The sequence below is a fragment of the Lolium perenne genome, chromosome 2 (genome assembly GCF_019359855.2).
Source record: "Lolium perenne isolate Kyuss_39 chromosome 2, Kyuss_2.0, whole genome shotgun sequence".
NCBI lineage: Eukaryota > Viridiplantae > Streptophyta > Magnoliopsida > Poales > Poaceae > Lolium > Lolium perenne.
In genome coordinates, this window is record NC_067245.2 from 248,490,269 (window position 1) to 248,513,499 (window position 23,231).

Here is a 23,231-nt window from a genome sequence, read left to right on the forward strand (position 1 = left end):
TCAACTTAAATAAGTTAGTTCCCACTGAGGTTTCACTTCAAATGGCTGATAAATCTACTGATATTTCTGTTGGTATATGTGAAGATGTTCCTATCATGATTGCTAATGTGCAAATTCCTACAGACTTTGTGATATTATAAATGCCTGAAAATGATAAATTATCCATTATTCTTGGTAGACCTTTTTTAAATATTGTAGGGGCTGCGATAAATTGCAATGGAAGCAAGGTCACCTTCTGAAAAGAAACGGATGTCGCCTAGAGGGGGGTGAATAGGCAGTTTAAAACTTTTACGAGATGGGCTTAACAAATGCGGAATAAAACTAGCGTTTACTTGGTCAAGCCCAAAGCCTATATACTATGGTTCACCTATGTGCACCAACAACTTATGCTAAGAAATATAAGCAACTAGGTGATAGCAAGATATATAACTTCAAGCACGATGGCTATCACAAAGTAAAGTGCATAAGTAAAGAGCTCGGGTATAGGAATAACCGAAGTGACGCGGAGACAACGATGTATCCCGAAGTTCACACTCTTGCGAGTGCTACTCTCCGTTGGAGCGGTATGGAGGACAAGTCACTCCAAATGCACGAGGGCCACCGTATTCTCCTTGAGAATTCCCACCAAAAGGGATGTCCTCGATCCACTATGGAACCTTAGGGAGGTCACCGAACCCGCACAAAGCTTGGGGCTATCTCCACAACTTAATTGGAGGCTCCCAATAAATTGCCACTAAGGCCTTGCCCTTGAAGAATCTCCACAACTTAATTGGAGTCCCCAAAAACACCACAAAGATGCCACAAAGGCCTTGCCCTTGAAGAATCTCCACAACTTAATTGGAGTCCCCAAGAACACCACAAAGACGCCACAAAGGCCTTGCCCTTGAAGAATCTCCACAACTTAATTGGAGTCCCCAAGAATACCACAAAGACCACTAAGCCATCTAGGGTCCAAAGACCCAAGAGGACAAGCTCCGGGAACAAGCTCCCGAAGAGAATATCTCACGAACTTTCACCTCCACGTATCACCGCGGAGAAGTCAAACCGATGCACCAAATGCAATGGCAAGAACACCACAAAGATGCTCAAGTCCTTCTCTCTCAAATTCCAACAAAGCTACAAAAGCTATTGGGGGAATAAGAGAGGAAGAACAAATAAGAGGAGGAACACCAAATTTCTCCAAGATCTAGATCTAGTGGATTTCCCTCACAAAGAGAGGGATTTGATTGGTAGAAATGTAGATCTAGATCTCATCTTCCCTTTCCCTCAAAAAGATTCAAGAAGCATAGGAGGAGTAGAGGGATATGGAAAGCTCTCAAGGTCAACAATGGTGGAGAGCAAATGGGGAAGGAGGTGGCAGCGCAAGGAGGAAGAATGGGTGCTTAAATATCCCTCCCATCGAAATATGACCGTTTGGGTATGCTCAGGCCGGATTATCCGGGGCCGGATATTTGCAAAAATACGGCCCCCGAAAAACGGCTAAGGACCAGAAAAACATGCCCCTGGATGGGGCCTGGATATTTCGTTTGGGCCGGATAATCCGCCCCAAACTTGGGCCGGAATATCCGCCCCCTCGAAAACTGGCAGAAACAACAAACTGAAACGGGCATAACTTTAGCATCCGGACTCCGATTTTGATGATTTTGAGCTTGTTTTGAAGCTAGGAACAAGATCTACAAGATCATGCAAGGAACCATCATAGTCCAACAAGGGAGGATAGAAATGAATGATGAAAGTTTTGACCTATCTAAAAAGGACATACCGGTAAAACCTCCAACCTTGAAAATGCAACAAGTTTCTCGTGCAAAAAACATTCTCGATGAACTAGAGCTTATCATTAGAATAAGCACAAGCTCTAAACCATCACATGGATAAGATCCAAATAAAAACCAAGAAAGATGATGCAAGGATGCAAAGGTTTGAGCTCTCTCCGAATGATACGATCGAGTTACTCACTCGAGAGCCCTCTTGATAGTACGTCAACTAAACTATAAACCGGTCTCCAACTACACCATGAGACCGGTGAGAAAGAAAACCTATCAAGAGCAAACCTTAATCTTGCGCATTCCACCTGAGCTTGATGATGACGGTCTTGACCGTAACAAGATGGAATGCCTTTCTTGATTGTGCTTGCTTGATGAAGTCATGTGAATTGCTCCCCCATACTCCACTATGGGAGAGCTTCTTGTTCGACACATCTTCACATATCCATGATCACCATATGGATGACAAGATTCAAGCAAATGATCTCTTCTAGATGGCTTGTCTTGAACTTGCACTTCATTTCTTCATTCTTCATCATGTTGATGTTTTGAAGTAACTTGAAGGCTCACTTCATCTTCATCTTCAAGACATACTTGACACTTGATATCTTTCATCAATTTATTCTTATTGCAACCTTAAAGCCAACATATGGTTCAAACATTGCCTATGGACAAATCCTACAAATATAACTCAATGCAAACATTAGTCTATAGGGATTGTTATTAATTACCAAAACCACACATGGAGCTTCATGCACTTTCACCTTCCATGTAAAAGGGAAAGAGCATACTATACATTTTCCTTGTTGAGTTACCCAAGAAAAGTGTGCCACATAAACACTGACATTAAACATTCAGTCATGACCGACAATTCGGTTTTTGTATTTCGGTCTATTTAGAATTCGGTCATAGAAAAAAAAGAAAACCGAAATATATTTCCTCATTTTACTACCTGACACATTCGGGTACCCAATAATTCGGGTTCGGGTTCGGTCATGACCGAACATCATGGTCAATGTTGTCAACACAAATATTAGACATTATTTAGCAAAAATTTGGCAACATTTTAGATGTATTTTGGACTTTTTTATTGCATATATTATTATGAGTTGGCAAAGTAAACATTGAAAAATCTAAACAAAAATTTAAAAATCCTACAAAAGTTTGATCAACGTTCAAGAATACCACATCTCGCGCACATCACACAATTATAAAGATTTTGACAACCTCACGTAAAATTCGGTCAATTCGGTCTATTTGGTCACTTGGAATAAATAACCGAATTGACCAAACTAAATTCCGTCTATAAAATTTTCTACCCAATTTCTTTATCTGTCATTTTGGTCTCGGTCTTTTCAGGTTCGGTCTCGGTCTTTTCGATTTCGGTCTTCGGTCATTGGTTTTTTCGCCCACCTTGACCCATACCACTGGTGAGGTACTACTAGCGGGCCCGCACATGCGACTGGTAAACAAAATCAGCACGGCGAGCGGTAGCCTATTCTTTACTAGTGATTGATGCTCGGGAGCCAAATGACTTTCTATATAACCCTATAGGTATTATCATAGGTAGATATCGCATGTATCATGTCAAAAATTTGAAGTGTTGCGAACCCGTATTAACTTTTGTCATGTTTTACTGAGTTCAATGCATCAATAGTCATGAACTTGTAAGCACAGATTAAATTAGTCACGTTACATTTGGAATAACAAGTTACAGTCATTAAAGACGCTGCGGGCATTTTCTCAGGATCTGATGTGTATCTATCGACGTGACCAAAAAAGGGACCCATTTAACATTGAAGAAAACAGTTAAGTTAAAGAGGACACATGTGCATGAGGGGGTTATTTGCAAAAATGTGGTTGACTAGAACAATATTCCTCTCTCCTTCCTCCTCTCTCTTGCCTAACTCCTATGGCATCTCATCTCCGGTGATCTCATCTTCTAGCTATCACCGGAGCACCTTGGATGACGTGACCGGATCTTGCCACTGCAAGAACTCATCGTCGTCGACCGTATAGTGTTGCCACCTATCTACGATGGCGACCAAGCTAGACCATCGATGTGGGTGTCGTCTCCATGCCGACAGCCTCCAAGCTTGCAGACAACTCCAGGTTGGCAGGTGGGTTCCCTGTCGGCAGCCTCCAAGCGTCTCGTGCGGCCAGCTCATCCAGGGTGTCTCGCTCCACCCTACCCCAACCCGACCCAACACCCTCCCCCACCACCCCTGCTGCCCAGTGGATAGCAACGAAGAGGACATGGCCCGTGACGACGAGGGCCAACCACCGAGGGCGTCTCAACGGGTCAGCCGCAAAGCGAGCTCACCCTAGACGTGTTGGGAGCCTCAGCGAGGATGGAGGATATCAGACGGTGGTGAATTGATGGTGACCATCATCGAGGAAGACGACCATGTTGGTGACGATTGGGGACGCCTAGGCTCGATTACTTGGGCCAGGAGGTAGAGGGCAACTAGGGCGGTGCTCCGTAGACGACCGGAAGGACACATGGTGGACGAAGTGACGACAAGCTAGGGCAGCGGAGGCGGCGAGTTCGAGAGCTTGTGGAGCACAACATGGGAGGACTAGAGGACAAGTTGGAGCAAGCCAAAGGATAGAGGAGAGAGAGGAGAAATTCATGATGGTCTTATCTCTCCATGAGGCCCTACGTGTTGTGGCCACCGCAACGCCATCTGCCTGCTGGGAAGGCTGAGGTGGGGGAACACAGGTAGATTGTGATGGAAATGCAACCAAAGAAGGCACGACTGAGAGGATTTTTTTTTTTTTTTTGCAAAGTAACACGGCCAAGTTAACAAATACAACACCCAAAACACCCACAACAGCTTTAATGACCGTAACTTGGTATTCCAATTGTACAGTGACTAATTTGATCCGTGCTTACAAGTTCCTGTACTATTCATGCATTTTACTAGGTTTACTTCTGTCCATTTCCATGTGCGTCATACACGATCCAACTTTTTTTTGTTAAAAAAACCTCACCAATTGTTCAGTCATTCAAGGTTGTCAACTGCATATTCCTCCTAGAGAAATTGAAAAATAAAATGTAACACTTACATAATGGCAAAAATTAATTAAAGATCCCAAAAGGATTGCACAAATTAGCATTTTTATGAGTTCATCAAAGTGCACCTCCTTGTACATGGTTAGCTTTTACACCACTCGCGTAACAAAGATAAAATGAACCTTTCTATCGTCATATTTGCTACAGCTAGAGCAATTGTCTGGTGAGTGCTCGCTGCCTAACCGCTATTGCTATTTGTTTGGCATTTCTGCCTCGTAGCTACTTTACTTCTTGCATCTTTCGAATTGGCAGAGCATGAATAATAACTAACAAATCATATCGTTCATACCATATACATGGACTGTACATTTATCAACACATCCTATCGAGCATTGCAGATCGAATCATGGGGTATTGTATTTGGCAACTTGGCCACGATGCCCAGAGATGTTTTTAGACACGGATTTCATCTTTTGGTAGGTACCCATCTTGCTTGAGATACCACAGAGCCCCCTGTGCGGCATGCTCTTGGGCGGCCTTCTTCTGTAGTTTAGCATCGCTGTAGCACTCCAAAAGTGTCTCCGAGGGTCCCTTGATCTGAACAGTAACCTTGTAAGTGAACCTGCGTGAATTCACGCATGAAGTTATCAGTGTAAAATAGATAACAGCTTTTGTAATACCAGAACACCGCATAAATACCAATGCAAAGTAAATACAACACCTTTCCAGAATTATAATTGAGGGCCTAAACAAGACAGATATTAACAAATAATATTGAAACGTTTGCCATCCGGAGTTTGGAATGCTACAGCATGCTTACTTAAGAAAAACTTCTCCATGCTTAGCCTAGGCCATGGGAGCAAGCAAGTGGGTAAGATGGTCCTTACCACCAAGCACTCTGCATAAGCCAATCAAATGCTTGATATTCCTTACACAAACCTTGAGCTTAGCAATGGAGTTTGTGCATAGCTTTCTGCTCAATCATCCCTTTTAGAGTACTACAGTATCTACAAACTAGTAATGTAGGCGCACAACTAGGTGCAAAATTGACAATGCCACTCTCCGTACCAGGATAATATACCAACAACAAAGAACTTAGATATAGACATAAATAATGATGGATAAGAAGCATATATTTTACACTAAACTCTGCAAAGAAAGGGAACCATGCAAGGAGGTTAAAATTCATTGTAATTTGTAATTCATGTGAGTTAATCTCTGTTCTCCTTCAGTAAGTAGGTGAGCTTACTTTGGAAGGTGGCTTGGCCCTTCTTCTTTGCACAACTCAAATTCAGGGGGGTTCCAATAATTTGCAGCACATAATTCAAAAAGGAACGACCTTGATGTTTTATGTACCATATCACCTACAAAGGTGATTAAAAGTGTTACAACACTACCTTCAAAATTAGAACGAAAAGTGAAATGTGAATAAAAGAACACAGTTGTTAGTTGTATATCCTGCAACTTTTAGAGAACTCAATTAAAAAAGAAACTCCATATACCCACACAATAATCAAATTGAATGCACAACAAACTGTTGGATGAAATATGCAATTGCTTCTTTGTATGTAAAAATTTCTTGTAGAATGTTTCAACACTAATTTACACCAAAAAATACTGCGAACTTCATGCTTGAGAAGTACCAGACACTTCCTACCTTCAAGACAATGTAAAATATAATCATGGTTAAAAGACAAAACAAATGGCTCGTTTCACAATTTAAATGTGTAAGAAGTCCAAGTCCACAGCTTGCATGCTTCAATCAACCTGGAGAGCATAACAGTGCATAGAAAAACTAATCTTATGAGATTTAGCATTACCATGATACTCCTTTTTACTGGTTTTCTGAGTTCCCTTGGGTCGACAGTCATTGTGCATAGCAACCTTGAGCTGATTATTCCCTCCGTTATTGATATCATCCTTGAAAAACTTGGTATCTCCTGCTGTTCTTTGGTTGGAGGGTTTTAAAATCTCACCAATCGGAACTTCTGTATTTTGAAAAGATATGTTTGCATCTCTTTCTCTACTTATCTGTAGACTCTTAATTTCTTCACATATGTCAGCCTCAACTTTCAATGGCTCTTCATTATAGCCTAGTAGTTCTGGTTCTTTCTTCCTAGCATCATGCAAAATCTCTTCCAGTGACTTGTTTTTATGTGTGTATCCATATTTCTGCAGGTATACACAAGAATTCACACAAACAGTAAGTTGGTTTTGGCCTTCAAGACACATGATCATTCAAATTACCCCAACATAACAAAATGATTATCCAATTTGTCAGAAAAAAGTAGTTAGTACTATAGCAAGTGAAGTTACATATTCAATTACACAAGATAAATGTGTAAATAATATAACATAACAAGTTTTCACAAGACACAAATCACATAGACCAACTAGATGGAATAAAATATGACAAGAAACAACGTTTGTGAGCCGAGTAATGTTCCTCAAGAAGGATGAATCGGACTAAAGATCACAAGTTTGATGAGGGAACATATCTATTACGGTCTGATTCAATGTAAATAAAAATCCGATTACCTATAAGATTCCGAGTGTATCCACCTATTGTTGGTTGTACTTTCAGACCATGCTCTTCTAATACACAATGACACACACTTTAATGTGTGCTCATCAAAAAGAGTCATAAATGCGTGTCGGAGACAACAAAACAAGACACTGGTTATATCCATATAAGGTTATGGCCAGCACTTAATCCACACACACAATATTATTTCCTCTACTACATTGTATAAATCCTGATTTCCCACCTGACCCTAGTTACACCATTGTTGCTCCCGATCACCATCCTCTTCTACCTTGTCAATGTCGTGGGGTTGTCATGGTAAACCCGTGGGTTGGTGGCAGCAGAGTAGCAGACCATCCACTCCACCCTCACACCGTGAGGAAGGGCATCTCTTTTGTGATCATACTCACGGCTTGGTGGATCTTGAAGAAGCGCAACATGTTCATTTTTCACGGTGCAACATAGCCTATTCAACATGGTCAGGACTGCTGCCCGGTGTGGGCGAAAGCAGGAGCGATGGGCATTGCAGTGTCTAGCACTTGAGGGTGTGCCGTTGTAATTTCAGGTGCGACCCTTCTTGGGATTTTACATATCATCCTTTAGTATCAATGCACCGAGACACAACAAAAGTCGAAGAAACCAAAAATAGACCATCACTACAGAAGGTGATTTTTTGCACCCACCTGGAATGACTGCTACTTCAGAATACTGTAGCAATCCACCTCTTAGGAGGTTTGTAAACTCGTTTCCCCCTATCTTTTCAATGAAATGAAACGCAAAGAGTCCTTTGCGTTTTCTCGAAAAAAGAATACTGTAGCAATTTAAAAAATAGAAGGCGAAGGAACCAAAACATACCTTCAGTTTACAAAGTGCTTCTTGCGCAGCCAACTTTCTAGCGACTTTTGAATTCTGGTTTGCTGCGGCACAACTTATCACCTCACTGTTTATGACAACTTCCACTTTGACATGGTACTCTCCATCGGCCTTCATAGGTTTGGGTAGGCCTAACTTAAGTTCATGACATTGACAAAGTTCTCGAATTTCTCTCATAGGATTCATGTGCATGTCAGAGAAGCTCAACACTGGCTTTAGAAGTATAAGCACTAGCTTCCAAACATAGGTCAGGTTGAATCCTGAATCTAAAAGAACTGCAGCAACACAAGATTCGACAATATCACCAAGAACCTGCAGTAAGAGGATGTAAGCTTTTGACCATAAACAAAAATGTTACTGTATGTCATATGCGATTGCCAAGGAAATTCTATAAGAAAAATCACTTATTACCAAATTTTAGATGCGCCACACAGAAATCAAATATATTAAATGTATTAACTAGTTACACATGAAAATCGTATGAACGTAGTACTTAAATAATCTATGATTCTAAGATATTTAAAATTATTGATAACATTACCATTTATTTTGTTTTCGTAAGAGTTGGGATTGAACCCTATTATCCCATCTCATACTTCAATAATACCTACTCCCTCCGTTCCATAATTCTTGTCATGATTTTAGTTCAATTATCGATAACATTAACATTTATTTTGTTTTCGTAAGAGTTAGGATTGAACCCTACTATCCGATCTCATACTTTAATAATACCTACTCCCTCCATTCCATAATTCTTGTCTTTGAACTAAAACCATGACAAAAATTATGCAACGGAGGGAGTACGTTTTAGCAGTAACCATAAGTCCTTGTTCTTCCTCTGCGCTGAAGACAGGTTATCAAAAGAGATGCAAAAGTTACAAGGAAAACAACAATACCTTCGGACATGCTGGTTCTTCTACAAAGTCTTTCTCTGAATTTGGAAGTTTAATGTAATTCTCAAACTTATTCACAGCAGCCGAAAGATAATTTGAATCCTTTATAAGATACTTATGGATACATTTCTGGACTGCAACATATGCAAGAGAATAATTATTGACAGCTAATGATTTTAAATCTGTTATTTGACCAGGTGTTAGATCAGGGTAACTTGAGTAGAGGTATGAGGTAATCAAATATTCTAAAACAGCATCTCCAAGAAACTCCAGTTTCTGATCAAACAGAAAAAGAACATAGTCAGGTGAGAAAATTGTTGATAATCACATCAATTCACTAATGATGACACAAGAAAAAAGAACTCTGACCTGATAGCATCCTCCAGAATGTTTATTGAATGAAGGATGCACAAATGCTTCGAGAATTAAACCCTTAAATTTGAAATTGTAACCAATTAACTCTTCAAGCTCAGCAACATTGGTGTGGTCCATGAGAGATAAATTGATGGAGCTTTCATCTAATACTCTATAGAATGATGAATCTTCAAAATCAACATCTATTCCCACCCAGTGAAGGAATGCAAATGCAGCTTTGAATCCACCTTCAACAAGAAATGCTCCCACAAGTGATTCAACAACATCCGCAATCGTCTTCCTGTGCAACCAATGATGCGACTTTGTACACCTCAAGTTGCAGTTTTCTTGTCTATCTGGGTTCATATTCTTCGGGTGTATACTCACTTCTGTGTCAGCATTGCAAACAACTTTACAAGGCCTTCCTAGTGCAATGAACTGTGTCGGTTCAAAGTGTTGGTCCCGTATGTATACCTAAGTTGACATACACACGCAAAAAAAAACTACTTTCTGTTACACTCTAGAATTCATGGCAGATACTTGACAGGGAACATCACTCATTATCTTATGTGGCGAAAAAAATGTAACAGAAACAAGAGTTACAAAACTCTACTAAAATGCTAAAAGCAGCTAAACATTTTTTAAATATGAGGATGTACTTAAGTATATCATAAGGACAAGCAGAACTTTCCACAGGCATCATAATTATGGATAGGCAAGATAGTTTTTCAAGAAAACACAAGAGATTTCGCGTTTCATTTCATTGAACAGGAAGAAGGCATCGGGGGTACAACCTCCAGAGGGAGGGACACACACACAACCGTCCTCACCAAACCAAGCGACTACAACTTTGTAAGGAGGTGCGTAATGATATTAGGCCCCGCCAAGCCTTGCCTCCAGCCAAGAATTGCAAGGCAAGATCATGGGCCACGGCAGGTGCAAAGGGGCTCAGGGATGTCTTGCCCACAACATGGGATGTGCACTAAATTCAGTTCCTGTAACAACTGTTCCATGTAAACCTCTTAGGAGGCGTGTAACAACCTCTATCTTTTCAATGAAATGTTTTCTAGAAAAAAAAAAGAATGGCGAGGCAACGGGTCTCAGAGCAACAGGGCAGAGTCACCGCCGTTGCCAGATGCCTTGAGGGACGTTTCAGCTCCAGGACTGCCAAGGTCAACGTACCTCACACCCGTTGTGCCTAAGAATCGGCAGGTGAAAGGGCTTCGGCAGGAACTGGTGTAGAATTGTTGGGAAGTGCTGGTGCTGGCATAGATGATGCGCCCCATACATCCCATACACTAGTCCCAGATTAACCCTTTTTAAATTTAAAATGAAATGTACTAGGGTCTAGACTCTAGAGACCCTAGCGACAGGGTGTACTAGGGTTTCAAGACCCTATCGGAGGTGCAGCCCACGGCACAGGAGCCCGTCGCTATCGATGCGGCCCAGGTCACGGCCCAGCTCCAAAACCCCTCGCCAAGGTTGAGCTCGCCTGTGGTTCGTCCTGCGAGTAGATTCGCGTTGCCGCCGATCACCATCTGCCGCACAAGGACTCACATCGCTCCCAACAACAAACTATTTCCTCCCTTCTATTCAATGAAATGAAACGCAAAGGCTTTTTGCGTTTTCTCAACAAAAAAAAGAGTTATATCCAGCCAAGAGTGCTGAAGAAGAGATAGAGTTAGGTACTATACAAACCCTCAGGTAATGATTATTGATTAATCAATCAAGTAACGTGTTAGAAGGATTATTTCTTGTCTTTACCCATAGTGCTGATCTAGTTCCTCCCTACATGTTCGGGTCATGATCACAGAAATTAAGGCATAACATCAGCAGAAGAGGAGCATTTTGGACAGATATTGGGATCACTGAAAACATTGTCTAACCTGCAAATTTCTTCTGATTGATAAATCATATAAATTTGAATTATTCACTACAGCAGAACGTCTGCTGGTCAATTGCCCTTCATCAAGTCCTTCATACGAAATAAAGTTGTGACGTCCAACTATGTACTTCAAAAAAGCATCACCTAGGACTTCAAAGCGCTCCAAGGAGATCCTCTCCAAACACCTTTCAGTGGTAAGTGCTTCAAGTATCTGAAATAGATCAAAATTATTTGCGACATGGATAGGCAAATTCAATGAAGATTGCATAACTTACACCAGAAGCACTGATTTGAGAAGCCTCTGAGAATGAAGACAACATGGCCTCCTTCAACTCAATAGCTACCAGCAGATTCTCCAACCGACACATCAAGGATGGTAATAAGGATAGAGAACTACACATGTCCTTTGAAAACCCAATTATCTTCATGGTGCATAGCTCTGGAGGCAACTCCACGAAGTGCTCCATCAATTCACGTCCTTGAAAACAGAAACAGCAAATCAGAAAGGTAATACCCTGATCAGGACCATTTACAGAATCATGACAGAGCAATAAATTCCAAATAGGATTCACCAATGGCTTATGAAGTGAACTTCTTTTTAAAATGGCCAGAAAAGAAAAAAAAGGCCAAACTTCATAGGGGCTCCCCTCCATTATTTATTCTTGCAATGGAGGTGCTCAATCCCCTTATCCACAAAGCAGATGACCACAGACTTCTTTATCCTATTCCCATGCTGGCATTCAGCACCCCATCTCGCTCTAGACTGATGATGTGGCATTGTTTCTATACCCTTCAAAGAGGAACTTGGAAAAGATGAACGTGGTTATAAGAATCCCAATACAAAGTAGAATCCTACAATAATACAATTGCCCCTCTAACAGGGCATCAAGTCTGCGCGGGTGTGAGAAAATGCGGACTCACCCCCATCGGCTGCTCCGGGGAGCAGATCCAGCTTTCGTCGTCGGAATATTCATGTGTTGTAATAGACTTCCCCTCCAACTATTTGGGTATGCACTTGTTAATCAGGAAGCTGTGCAAGCAAGATTTGCAGCCTCTCCTTCACAAGCTGGAAAATTCGCATGCTTTCTCTTTGGGGTAGTCGGCTGGTCCTTACCTTCTCCTTTGCCATCTACCATATGTTGTCAAATTGTGATCCTGGCTTGGCTGATCAAGCCAATTGACAAATGCAATAGAGCTTTCATCTGAAAGGGGATAGAGGATATGATGAGGGACGCTACCTTGTGACCTGGGATAGGGTATGCGAGCCTATGGAGTATGTGGTCAAGTCACTGGTTCATGCTAGTTGCTCCGGCCCTGGAGGATAAGATCTTTGGCACTGGTCCTCCAACCTACAGAATCATGCGCAGTCAGCCTACTACTGGTTGAGGCAGTTGTGGCATCTCACCCTGCACCCGACCAGAATGGTTCCTTGGGAGAATGGCAGCAGGCGAAGCACAGAGGATCTCTCAAGGATAAGTGCAAAGACCTTGGCTCATGTTCAATGGCCACATTAGCCATGCGATCGGGTTGATTTTCCCACGATAAGCGCAACAACCTAGGCTCTCTCAATTGTCACCTAGCCATGAGATTGATTTGGAGAAAGTAAGAGACTAAGGGTGAGAAATGATATGCTTGCGGTTGCTGACAGCGTCAAGGCAGAAGCGGAGCATTGGCGTCAGCCATCAGGCCTACCACCACCGGTTGTATAGCCGCCATGAGGTTGTAGAATAGAGATCTGTGTTGTGAATGGCTGTCTTGTTTTTTGGGGGTTGTAGTTATACTTTCACATGGCCCAAAGTCTTGTAGTTATGTCTTCTATTTTTTTTTGCGGGAAGTTATGTCTTTTATAAATTAGAAGATGCGTAAATGATTGCCTGCATGTTCTATAAAAAAAATGCAGGCGGCCATCACAAAAATTCCTCACCATAAATAAATTTGAGCACTTGAGCTATTTTAATACTTGGTACCATAGCGATGTTTTCATAAAGAGGAGTCCGAATCATCATAAAACAGTATATAAAGATGCTGTTCTAAAGGAATAATAATTGTAACCTGTGGTCTCCCGTAGTCGGTCATGAAGCAAATTATGCAGGTTGAAGAGCTGCTTAGCGTGCAGAAGTGGCTGTTCAGGATGGGATAGATTGATATGAAACCTGACATGAACAGTACATAAATTCATTAAAACATTAATAAAGCAGTTAAACAGAAATGTCACAACCTTTCTTTGAAAAACATTATTAACAAAAGCAGATTTTTTAACAGAGAAAAGGCTGTCAGGGGAGACTGGGATCAGTTTGCTCATCTCTACCACCACCTGATGGCAGCCTTCAGAGCAGATGAATGTACGGGTGCATGCTGGGCAGCAGCATGGGACCATAGTGGTCCACCCTCAGGCGCTACAGCTGTCTGGTATGACTCGGTGCCAAGCATGCTTACTACTGACTACTGAGGCGCTGGCATATGTAGAGATGGAGCGCTTCTGGCCTGATCCCTCCAGGTGTAGCATGTCTTGATCGAAACAGACTGTCAATCCTTGATCCCACTGTAGAAGGCAAGGGGGGATCACAAAGCAAGTATTGGCCCAATCCCTCCCCATGATCACCCCAACATACGTTGGATCTAGTCTGCCCCACTAACTGATCCCACCTCCCACACACCACTCCTCCCCGCAAAAAAAAAACTCATCCCATTTACCCACGTGAAGGAAGACAAGAAAGGAAATTCTGTCGATTGTAATGAAATGAAAAAAAGATAAGTTTCGGTTTCTGTTTGGGAAGGAAAGGAGCAATCAGGAAAGTTCGGAAACAACGAACAAAAGGAAGGTTTATTTTAGAGGAAAAACATGCAGAGCATTTACAGGCATACACATGGTGGTGTAACATCTTGAAATCTCTTTACATATGTTTTTTTTCCGAAGCAGCATGCTGATAATTTATTTTCTTTCCGCGCAACGCGTGGGTATTTAGCTAGTAGTCTAGTACAAATATGGAGTGCCAAAACACTACAAACTTGATAAATACCGGTTGTTATGTTGGTTTCATTTTCTGAGGTAAATCATGTTATATTGTTCTAGGTGCTAGTATTCACAACAATCTCGGGACAGCATATTTCAGTTCCATATTATACACTATCACATAGAATACTTGTAAATGTAAAGCATAACAATCCAATACATAAAGTGACATGCTTTCTTGGAAAAAAGGTCATTACAGCTTCTTGCACGGATTTCTACTGGGTCGCTCCAGTGATATTACGTCTTTACTTATATGGCCTACTTTTCGTAACATTAATTATATACACATTACCACACTACAAATGAAATTTTATCACATTAAGTAGATACACGGCCAAGCTTAAGATAGCCTATCTTAAGCCTGGTTGTGTAGTTACATATGCCCTAGTGACAATCGCGGTAGCAATGTAAATATAACTGTAAGCCGAGAAGGGGTGCAAATAATATTTCTGCTTCTTACCTTTCCTTGTAATGTTCTTCATAAGTTGCACTGCTGTACTCACTTCTAGCATTTAGTTCATCCAGAATGTCATCAATGACAAAAAATGTCTTATTATGAGGAGCAAAGATTAAACTTCCAACGACATCCGTTTTATTGTAGATATTATCAAGAAGCCTTAAAGACTCATCTGGTAAATATGCTCCATTCATAGACGCACCAGTTGGATTTTTAAAAATCGGTGACGATAAACAGCGCTCAATTGTTGGCCAGTCAATCATAAATATATCACCATATAATTCCTGCTTGATTGGAAGCAGTAGGTAAAACGATGAATTAATCTGTAACGTTTCATCATTGCCCAACATAACATGAGATACAGTGAACTCAGATCTGTCAAGAAGAATCTTCAGAAACATTTCTTGGAAATTGCGTGCAAGCATCATCTGAAAAAAAGCAACATTTTAGACGACATTCATGAAAAGATAATGTGTTAACGTATGAAACAATGAGCGAGATGATGCCTGTTCTTCGTTAAATGAGATCGTTCCTAAATGCCTCATTCCTGCTTTAACAATCCTGCCACGAGCAAGATGCAAATCAACCTCCAACTTTTCAGCTTCTGTAGGAAGGGGATTGATCACAAAAAGACCAAATATCCGATAGTTTCTATCTGCTGGTATGGGAATAAATTGAACATAGTAGAAATGCAAGTTCAACAGACAGTCCAGTTTGCATTTTGAAGGTTTCAGAACTGTGGGAGTTAACATCTCATGAAGCTCTTCCCTTAGATCATCTGAAATATCGAAACAATAGTTGAGCGGCTTGAGCCAAATCACTAGCGTTGTGGCATTATAAGAACATGTGAGTGAACCATACCTTCATGTTTATTGTTTGTTGAACCATTTGTTGTTGATACCTTGTTCTTTCTTGAACCTGAACCAGGCAAAAGAAAATCTGTCAAAGCACCCAATTCATGAAGTTTCATGCATGCTTTTAAGCATGCATCTCTCTTAGCTTCATCTTTTGATTGAAACGATTGGCCATCCACTTGACGAAAAGCAGCATTTGGTGGGAGAATTATTCGACAGATTATTCCCTCAGTGTCATCAATGTAGATGAACGCTGGGGAAGGATTAAAATACCTTCAAGAAGTTGGAGTTGCATTAGTATAAGCACTGATGTACAAAGCATGGGTATCAAAGGGTTGACGAACACAACAGCCTCCTTACATACATATCCTTGGGAAGGTTGTAGCAGTAGCGATGTAGTAGAGATACACTGCAAGCTGTGCTAATGGAAGCACCTGTGTTATTCACTTGATATGTGTTCTCCTCAAGGTACTCAAACATATCATTCGAAGTTCTGAAGTCTATCTCTCCATTCATGATGATCTCACCATCAATATAGTCATTAAGCAATTTTTCTTGAGAATGATTTCCCCTGGTATGTATCAGAATGAATAAGAACGTGGACCAAAATCAAGGACTAAAATCCATCTGACTCTTTATTAACACCAATTGCCAATCTATGTAATGGGGAAAAAAATCACCTCTCCAGAAGAACAACATATTTAGATTTAGTCATCCGGGCTCGTCCCCTGGACTGGATAAAACTAGCTACAGTTTCTGGAAGATCAAACCGCACAACGAGGCAACAAGTCTGAATGTCAAGACCCTCTTCACCTACGCTAGTAGCAATCAAAAGATTCACCTGCAAACAGCAAAAGCAAAGGAATTGTGATGCAAGAAAAAAAATAGATATAGAAGTATACAGCCAAAATTAGTCTAAATTAGTCTGTCACAATTAATTTACTACATACATTACTAACTCAGGGAAAGTATAAATCAAAGACAAGCCCTATGCTGCACAATGCCGATCCAGGATTGAACCCAGTTTGAAGTCACAGCGACCTACTAAAGTCCTATGGCATTACTATCAGTAATCTAATAAAACTGTAGAAACCAAGGACCAATCCTTCTGTCCGTCCAGTGTCAATCATTGTACATGGTAAGTGCCTGCTCACTCAGCTGGTGCAGCATCGGAGCTGACTAACATCGTTCTGGAAGCTTATACTTCTGTGCTAGTGTTCCCCAACAGTTCGCTAAAACTGCTGACTCAGCTGGTGTATCAGAGTCTGAATATGCTGGCCCCTGATTTTGTATGCCAACCAGCTATATTCATTATTAGGTGCATTAATTTGAAAGAAAACAAAATCTACCTGGACAACAAACAAGATCAGTACAAGCCACCTGGGTATAATTATCCACCCAGGTATGCTTAAATTACAGTCACACAAAAATGTTAACTTCCTATTAAAGAAGAGGCAGATCAAGAAATGAAAGCTTTGATATGTTTAAAATAGATATCAAAGAAGACTTTGTATTGGCTTCGTAAGAAATCGTGTAGAAGGTATCCATGCCTAATTATTATACCTCACCAGAAGAAAACTTTTCAACAATAGCATCCATCTTGTGCCTTGACATGTTCTTTAGTCCCGAGTGGCATCCCACGAGGAACTCACATTTCCAAAAATCAAGGCATTTCAAGTATTGGAGGACGCGTGCTATTGCTCTTGCGACTGTTATTCTTTTCACGAAAACTATGCACTTCATGTTTTCCTCTATCCTGCTTATTGAAGAAAGCAAAGCAACATAATCATGATGATGAGAAGAGGCAAATATTGAAACTTATTCTCAAGAGGTTATAATTAAGATGTTTGAATTGTGGTTTTCAGTTGGATCTCTTCTCTCTTTTTTTTCACACGGAAACAGCAGCCCGGTGTGAAGGAATTACCGCAACCCAATAAGTAACAAAGATTTTGTTACACCCTAAATTAAGTACAGACGTTTTTGTGTCCATGCAAATCCTAAAGCAGAAAGAATGTTACGAAAAAAGATAGTACCACTGGTGACTATGCTCACCTGTATCCTGAGAGGACATTAATAAGAGCCACAAATTTATTCGAGAAGAAAGGTTCTTCTAGCGTCTCTAGATCAAATGAATCATCATGGGTACCTAGAAAGCACCTCTTATTAGATTCACGCATTGCTAGTCAAAAAAATGCATTCAAGCTGACACAATTTCCAACCGGAAGCCGTATCTAAAGGTACATAACCTCAGTGACTCCAGTACCAACCGGTATAAAGGAAACTGGAGGCGGTCCCAAGCTCTGGTTTTCTACCAGAAAATCCGGTCTGCTTTTGCGCACAAAGAAACAAAACCGATGCATTCATAGATCTAACATATTTATGTCTAAGCCTACTGATACGTCATTACACCCACAAGGCCACAGAGCTTCCTATGCACATGTCGTGCCTAAACGCAGCAATGTTGGTCCTTGCACCATTGAAGACCCCATGGTTTTGCTACATCCAAATGTCAACAAGATAAGCCTTTTCTTTGCAAGGATAGAGAGGATTCGACAGCTGATTTCAACCTGCCTATGAACTGCTTGTCAATGGATGGAGGTTACTCTTAGAAATATAAATTGAGAGTTATTTTCACAAATATTGATCTTTCGATTCTAAGTGCCACATATATGCAGTCCAAACACCTCCACAAGCGCAAATCTCAATCCACCACCATCTCAAAACGTTTGAAAGAGCCAAGATCCAGTAATGGTAGGCAACAGGAGAAGTCCAGGTATTGACAACTCCAGTATGCTCTCCAAATTATTTTACTACAGTACTGTTTTAAGGGCAGTACTCTCTCTAAGATCTATCAGTCGTATCAAATTATGATTCAAATAGTGAACACTGAACAGCATTACACACAGGATATCAATCCAGCCTAACCAGGATCATTTGTTGTTAAAATACTAAAATGAGCATACCAATGTGAACTTGCAAAACAACTCACCATTCAATATGTTGCTACTCAGAATAGAAATTGCTTTGTTTAGGTACTGATTCTTAAATCTGGTAGAACTGTCGGTCGTGTCGACCTCCTTTTGCACCAAATCATCACCATCAATTGACAGAAAAGTCCTTGCAGCCTGCACTAGAATCAAACAAAATAGAGAGTAACATATGTGTAATGTTCTCGTAAAAGAGTATAGTCCAAGGCAAGAAAAGAAACCCAACATCTCTTCTCGTACAACAAAGAAGAAAACAAACAAGAACATAGCACTGTCAACTGTGACAGCTAGATACAAACAAAGGCCTGTGGCGTCTACAGCTCCAAATTTGATGCCAGGACCCAAAAGCCCAGAGAACAGAATTTTATACTGAATATTTGATCCACAGTCCACTTGATACATCGTGTTCCTCAGGTAAAATTTATTGGATTTATTTTCATAGCGGCTTTATTATTTCGTTGTTCTACGGATCATTTATTCTACCACTGATTTTTTATTATTCCATACAATACACATGCAATTTTTATCATCAAGATAATATTTACCTCGAATTAGTGGAACATTAACTATAAAGTAATGGAGTAACTCTCTTGAATTAATTGAATGCTAGCTAATTACCCATGTGTTGGTATGAATCAACTAATGGGATTGCCTCAGCATGTCAAACCAGTGTCATCGTTCTCTATGCAACACCCTTGGCCTCGTCTCATTTCTCAGCTGAGCTTCATCTTCGGCAGGATTCAGAGTCATTGAATGTGAGCAGCACCTTGGGTAGACTTGAACTTTTGAATTTGGACTCAGAGGATGAGAAGGGAAACTACTGAGGTCACAGTAAAGGCATGTCTGTTTTGTGAAATTTTGTGACCCCCATGTCAGGAAGAGAAGGCGAAAAGACTGCCGCCACCGATTGACATGTCATCAAAGTAAAGATTTCACATGAATGATGGAACGCTCCCCATTTATTGCTAAAACAACACAAGAACCAACCAAAACATTTATTGCAAACCACGGGTAGAGTCGACAACACCATGTATGAACCACTTGAACAGAGCATCACGAAAGTCCATTTGGAGCATTCTTACGAACTAAGAGAACATCGCCTATGAATCACAGGTAGGAATGTTTATCAAAAATAGTACTCCCTCCAATCCATAGTGTCACTGATTTAGTACATAGTTGTACTAAATTAGAGACACTTAATATGGACCGGAGGGAGTCTCATTTTCTATTCTGCAATACGTTTTCATAAGAACACCAGAAGGAAGAGCATCCTATAACAGTGCCAACTTACTTGTAGAGCTCCAAATGAGCCAAGTTCTTGCAAACAGAAAACTAAATTTTCATGCAACCTCAATAGAGACTTTAGTTTCTTCTGAGAATTCTTGAAATCATTTAGGCTCTCCCGTAGTATGCCTTCACTCTGTTTCAAACTCATACAAATAACAAAAGAGGGACAAAGAACAGAAAACATAAGCTTCTGTCAATTCGAACAATAATAATCCTCCGTATAGCAGAACAAAACTTCACCTGAAGCTTCGAGCGATCAAGTTCTTTGTTGTAAGTTACAGTAAGGTTACACTGAGTAAGTGGGCTATACGTGTACACCTCCATATCAGGAAAAGCAATCACACCTTCCAGTTCTGTATTATCAACCGAACAGACCTATCCATCATGAGAGAAGTTTTGAGCCAAATGTCGATAAACAACATTCCTAACACCAGCAGATCTTAAAGGGAAACTAGTAGTCCGTACCTTTGCATGCAGTAATTCCTCGAGACTGTTGAGACATTTGGTGTAATTAAGCTTATTAGATCCACCTGTCATAGAAAACATAAGACACTTATACGAACGCAAATGGTAAAAACAAACTTACATGTGCTCAGAAGATGGAACAACTATAGCCAAATCTGATACTAGAGCAGTAGAGGAAGAACATACAGTAAGCAAAACTGAGACGAACCGAATATTTCAAGTTGTGCAGTGTTGATCCAACCATTTTCTGAGATCCTTGATAACAGTTGTGCCATTTTATATTAATCTAAAAAAATCTCCGATGGCAACCGTTAGGGTTCCCTCAACCTAGCACTTCAATCTTGCCTTACCTCTGCGGTTGATGCTACACTGGCCCAATTGCGCAACATATACCTTTGTCCACCCGTCTCATGGCTGGCAACACCAAAAAGTGTGTCGTGCCCAGCAGCGTGCACTACACTGCCTCTGCGGCCTACCCCATTCTCCATCACTGCAGCATTGACCTACCTTGGCAACATCAACTGGGATTGCTTTTCCCATGCAAAAAAAAAAACTGGGACTGCTTTTCTCCGAAGAAACTTCTGCAGCTCACGCCATGGCAACATGTGCACACGCAGCTTCCTCTTCAGGCGAGGGTGGATTGGTTCGTCCTGCTGCACTTTATGTGCTGCGGTAGATGAGGATCTGTTGGAATCTAAGATTAGTGTAATAGTACTCTAGTAGAGTCTAGAATGCTCTAGGGGAATTGGAGATTAGTAGTAGTCTCCTAGGAAAGTCTAGAATAGTAGTGTGCTAGAATCTAAGTTAGTTTATTAGCAAAGTCTAGAGTATTCTAGGGAGTGTTAGTATAGTAGTAGTGTCTGGACTATTCTAGTGTATGAGTTAACATGTAAGCCTAAGTTGAGCTATATATATGAGAGGGTGTGAAGGTCCAAGTGACTAACCCATCCACAATTTCCCCAAGAGTCTACATGGTATCAGAGCTAGAGGCAGTGATGGTGTGTGCTACGGGCTGCCTGTGGTGATTCGGTGGAGTAAGGTGGAGTTCCGCAAAATCCAGGGGAAATACAACAGACGGGCAGAGGAGTGGAGTGCTGCCCAGGTAGAAGTGTTGATGTGAGCTGCTGCAGAGGTGCGGAGCCAACCGTCTGCAGCGTTCGGAGTGGTGGTGAATCTTGCAAAGTTCGGTGTGGTGGTGAAGGGAGCAGCTGGGTGAGGTGCAGCTGCTTGTGGCTTGCAGTGAAGAGGGAGAAGCAAAGGTGCTGATTTCTGCGTGTGCGAGTAGAGGACAGAGGAGAGACCTAAGCTGCGTGTGCAGCCAGAAGAAAGATCCAGAGGGGTCGAGAGATCTGCAAGAGTAGGTCAAATATAGCAGAGAAGAGAAGAAGCACATAAGCTGGTTTGTTGGTGATTTTCAGCAATATTGATCAATGGGGGAGAATCAAACAATTGAGAAGCTACTTGAGAAAATGACTCAATTGCTCAAGGAGATTGAGAAGTTGAGACAATCAAGGGAGAGTGCAGAAATTCCAAAACAAAGTGGAAAAACAAAATTGTGTGAATCTTGCACAAACAGAAGAAGCAATCTCAAGTCAGGCTCCTGCATTAAATGGAACTTGTTCAAATTGGATTCTGGATTCGGGAGCATCAGCACATGTCATGGGTAAGTGGAGTGAGATTGCATCATATGCTCCACATCCACCCATGCATAAAGAGACAATCCAAACAGCCGATGGAACTTATCAACCTGTGAAAGGGGTCGGCACAGTGAAATGCACTCCGTCCATTACATTGTCTTCGGTATTATATGCTCCATCGTTTCCGGTGAGTTTGGTGTCTATGAGCTCTTTGGTTGATGATATTGATTGTCGAATAATTGCCGATCGATATAATTGTATAATTGAAGAGAGGAAGACTGGAAGGAGGCTTGGGATAGGTGTGAGACATAAGGGATTGTGGTACTTGGATAGAAGGGAAACCGATGAAGCGTTGTGCACTGCTCTCACAGTTGTTACCAATGATGATGAGGCAAGGTTACCAATGATGATGAGGCAAGGTTGATACTCCAACATTGTCGATTGGGCCATATGTCCTTTGATACTATGAGTAAGATATTCCCTGAAGAAATGAAGAAGGTGGACAAAGAAAAACTTGTGTGCGATGCATGTGAGTTTGGAAAACACACCAGGACATCATATGTGAGTCGTGGGACATGGAGCACGTTGCCCTTTGTACCGATTCACTCGATGTATGGACTTCCCCGGTGGTCTACGTTAGCGGGATGAAGTATTTTGTCACCTTCATTGATTGCTACTCCCGAATGACTTGGATATATCTTGAAAACATAAAAGTGAGGTGCTTACATGCTTCAAGGACTTCTATGCATATGTCCAAAATCGCTTCAACGCTAGTATTCAAATTATCAGGACAGATAATGGGACGGAGTATGTGAACAATGAATTTGGCAATTTTCTTTCCCAAAAAGGAATACTTCATCAAACTTAATGTCCTGATACTTCTCCACAGAATGGAGTAGCTGAAAGGAAGAATCGTCATCTGCTAGAGGTGGCTCGATCACTTATGTTTACCATGAATGTGCCCAAATTCTTGTGGAGTGAAGCGGTTATGACTGCTACTTATCTCATCAACCGGATGCCCTCAAGAGTGCTTGGGATGAAGACTCCATATGAAATGATCTATGGCCAAAATGAGTTCATCGTTCCGCCAAAGGTGTTTGGGTGTACTTGCTTTGTTAGAGACCATAGACCTTCGGTGGGAAAATTGGATCCTCGTGCTGTGAAGTGCATCTTCATTGGATACCCATCTGGACAAAAGGGCTACAAGTGTTGGAGCCCTAGTG

The 23,231-nt window shown here is 41.2% G+C and overlaps 1 protein-coding gene across 5 annotated transcripts in view; it reads right to left on the reverse strand.

Moving 5' to 3' along the window:
• Nucleotides 1-4,867: 4,867 nt before the first annotated feature.
• The window catches only part of LOC127335539 (endoribonuclease Dicer homolog 4), a 33,619-nt gene continuing 15,255 nt past the window's right edge, over nt 4,868-23,231 (reverse strand). Inside the window, exons 1-21 of one of the 5 annotated variants that reach the window (XM_071826610.1) lie at nt 20,580-20,661; nt 20,372-20,436; nt 20,147-20,281; nt 19,911-20,039; nt 18,622-18,757; nt 17,685-17,778; nt 17,196-17,391; nt 16,313-16,473; nt 15,997-16,203; nt 15,640-15,905; nt 15,285-15,556; nt 14,782-15,206; nt 13,361-13,461; nt 11,584-11,786; nt 11,310-11,519; nt 9,439-9,897; nt 9,073-9,345; nt 8,159-8,488; nt 6,600-6,951; nt 6,029-6,143; nt 4,868-5,401 (exon numbers count right to left, since the gene is read on the reverse strand). In XM_071826610.1, the coding sequence (XP_071682711.1) occupies nt 5,233-5,401; nt 6,029-6,143; nt 6,600-6,951; nt 8,159-8,488; nt 9,073-9,345; nt 9,439-9,897; nt 11,310-11,519; nt 11,584-11,786; nt 13,361-13,461; nt 14,782-15,206; nt 15,285-15,556; nt 15,640-15,905; nt 15,997-16,203; nt 16,313-16,473; nt 17,196-17,391; nt 17,685-17,778; nt 18,622-18,757; nt 19,911-20,039; nt 20,147-20,281; nt 20,372-20,436; nt 20,580-20,646 (4,365 nt within the window). In that variant the 5' untranslated portion in view covers nt 20,647-20,661 and the 3' untranslated portion in view covers nt 4,868-5,232. Of the gene's footprint in view, nt 5,402-5,599; nt 5,678-6,028; nt 6,144-6,599; nt 6,952-8,158; nt 8,489-9,072; nt 9,346-9,438; nt 9,898-11,309; nt 11,520-11,583; nt 11,787-13,360; nt 13,462-14,781; nt 15,207-15,284; nt 15,557-15,639; nt 15,906-15,996; nt 16,204-16,312; nt 16,474-17,195; nt 17,392-17,684; nt 17,779-18,621; nt 18,763-19,910; nt 20,045-20,146; nt 20,282-20,371; nt 20,437-20,579; nt 20,662-23,231 lie in introns of those variants that run through there. The other 4 variants (XM_071826609.1, XM_051362215.2, XM_071826608.1 and 1 more) reach the window with 4 other exon arrangements.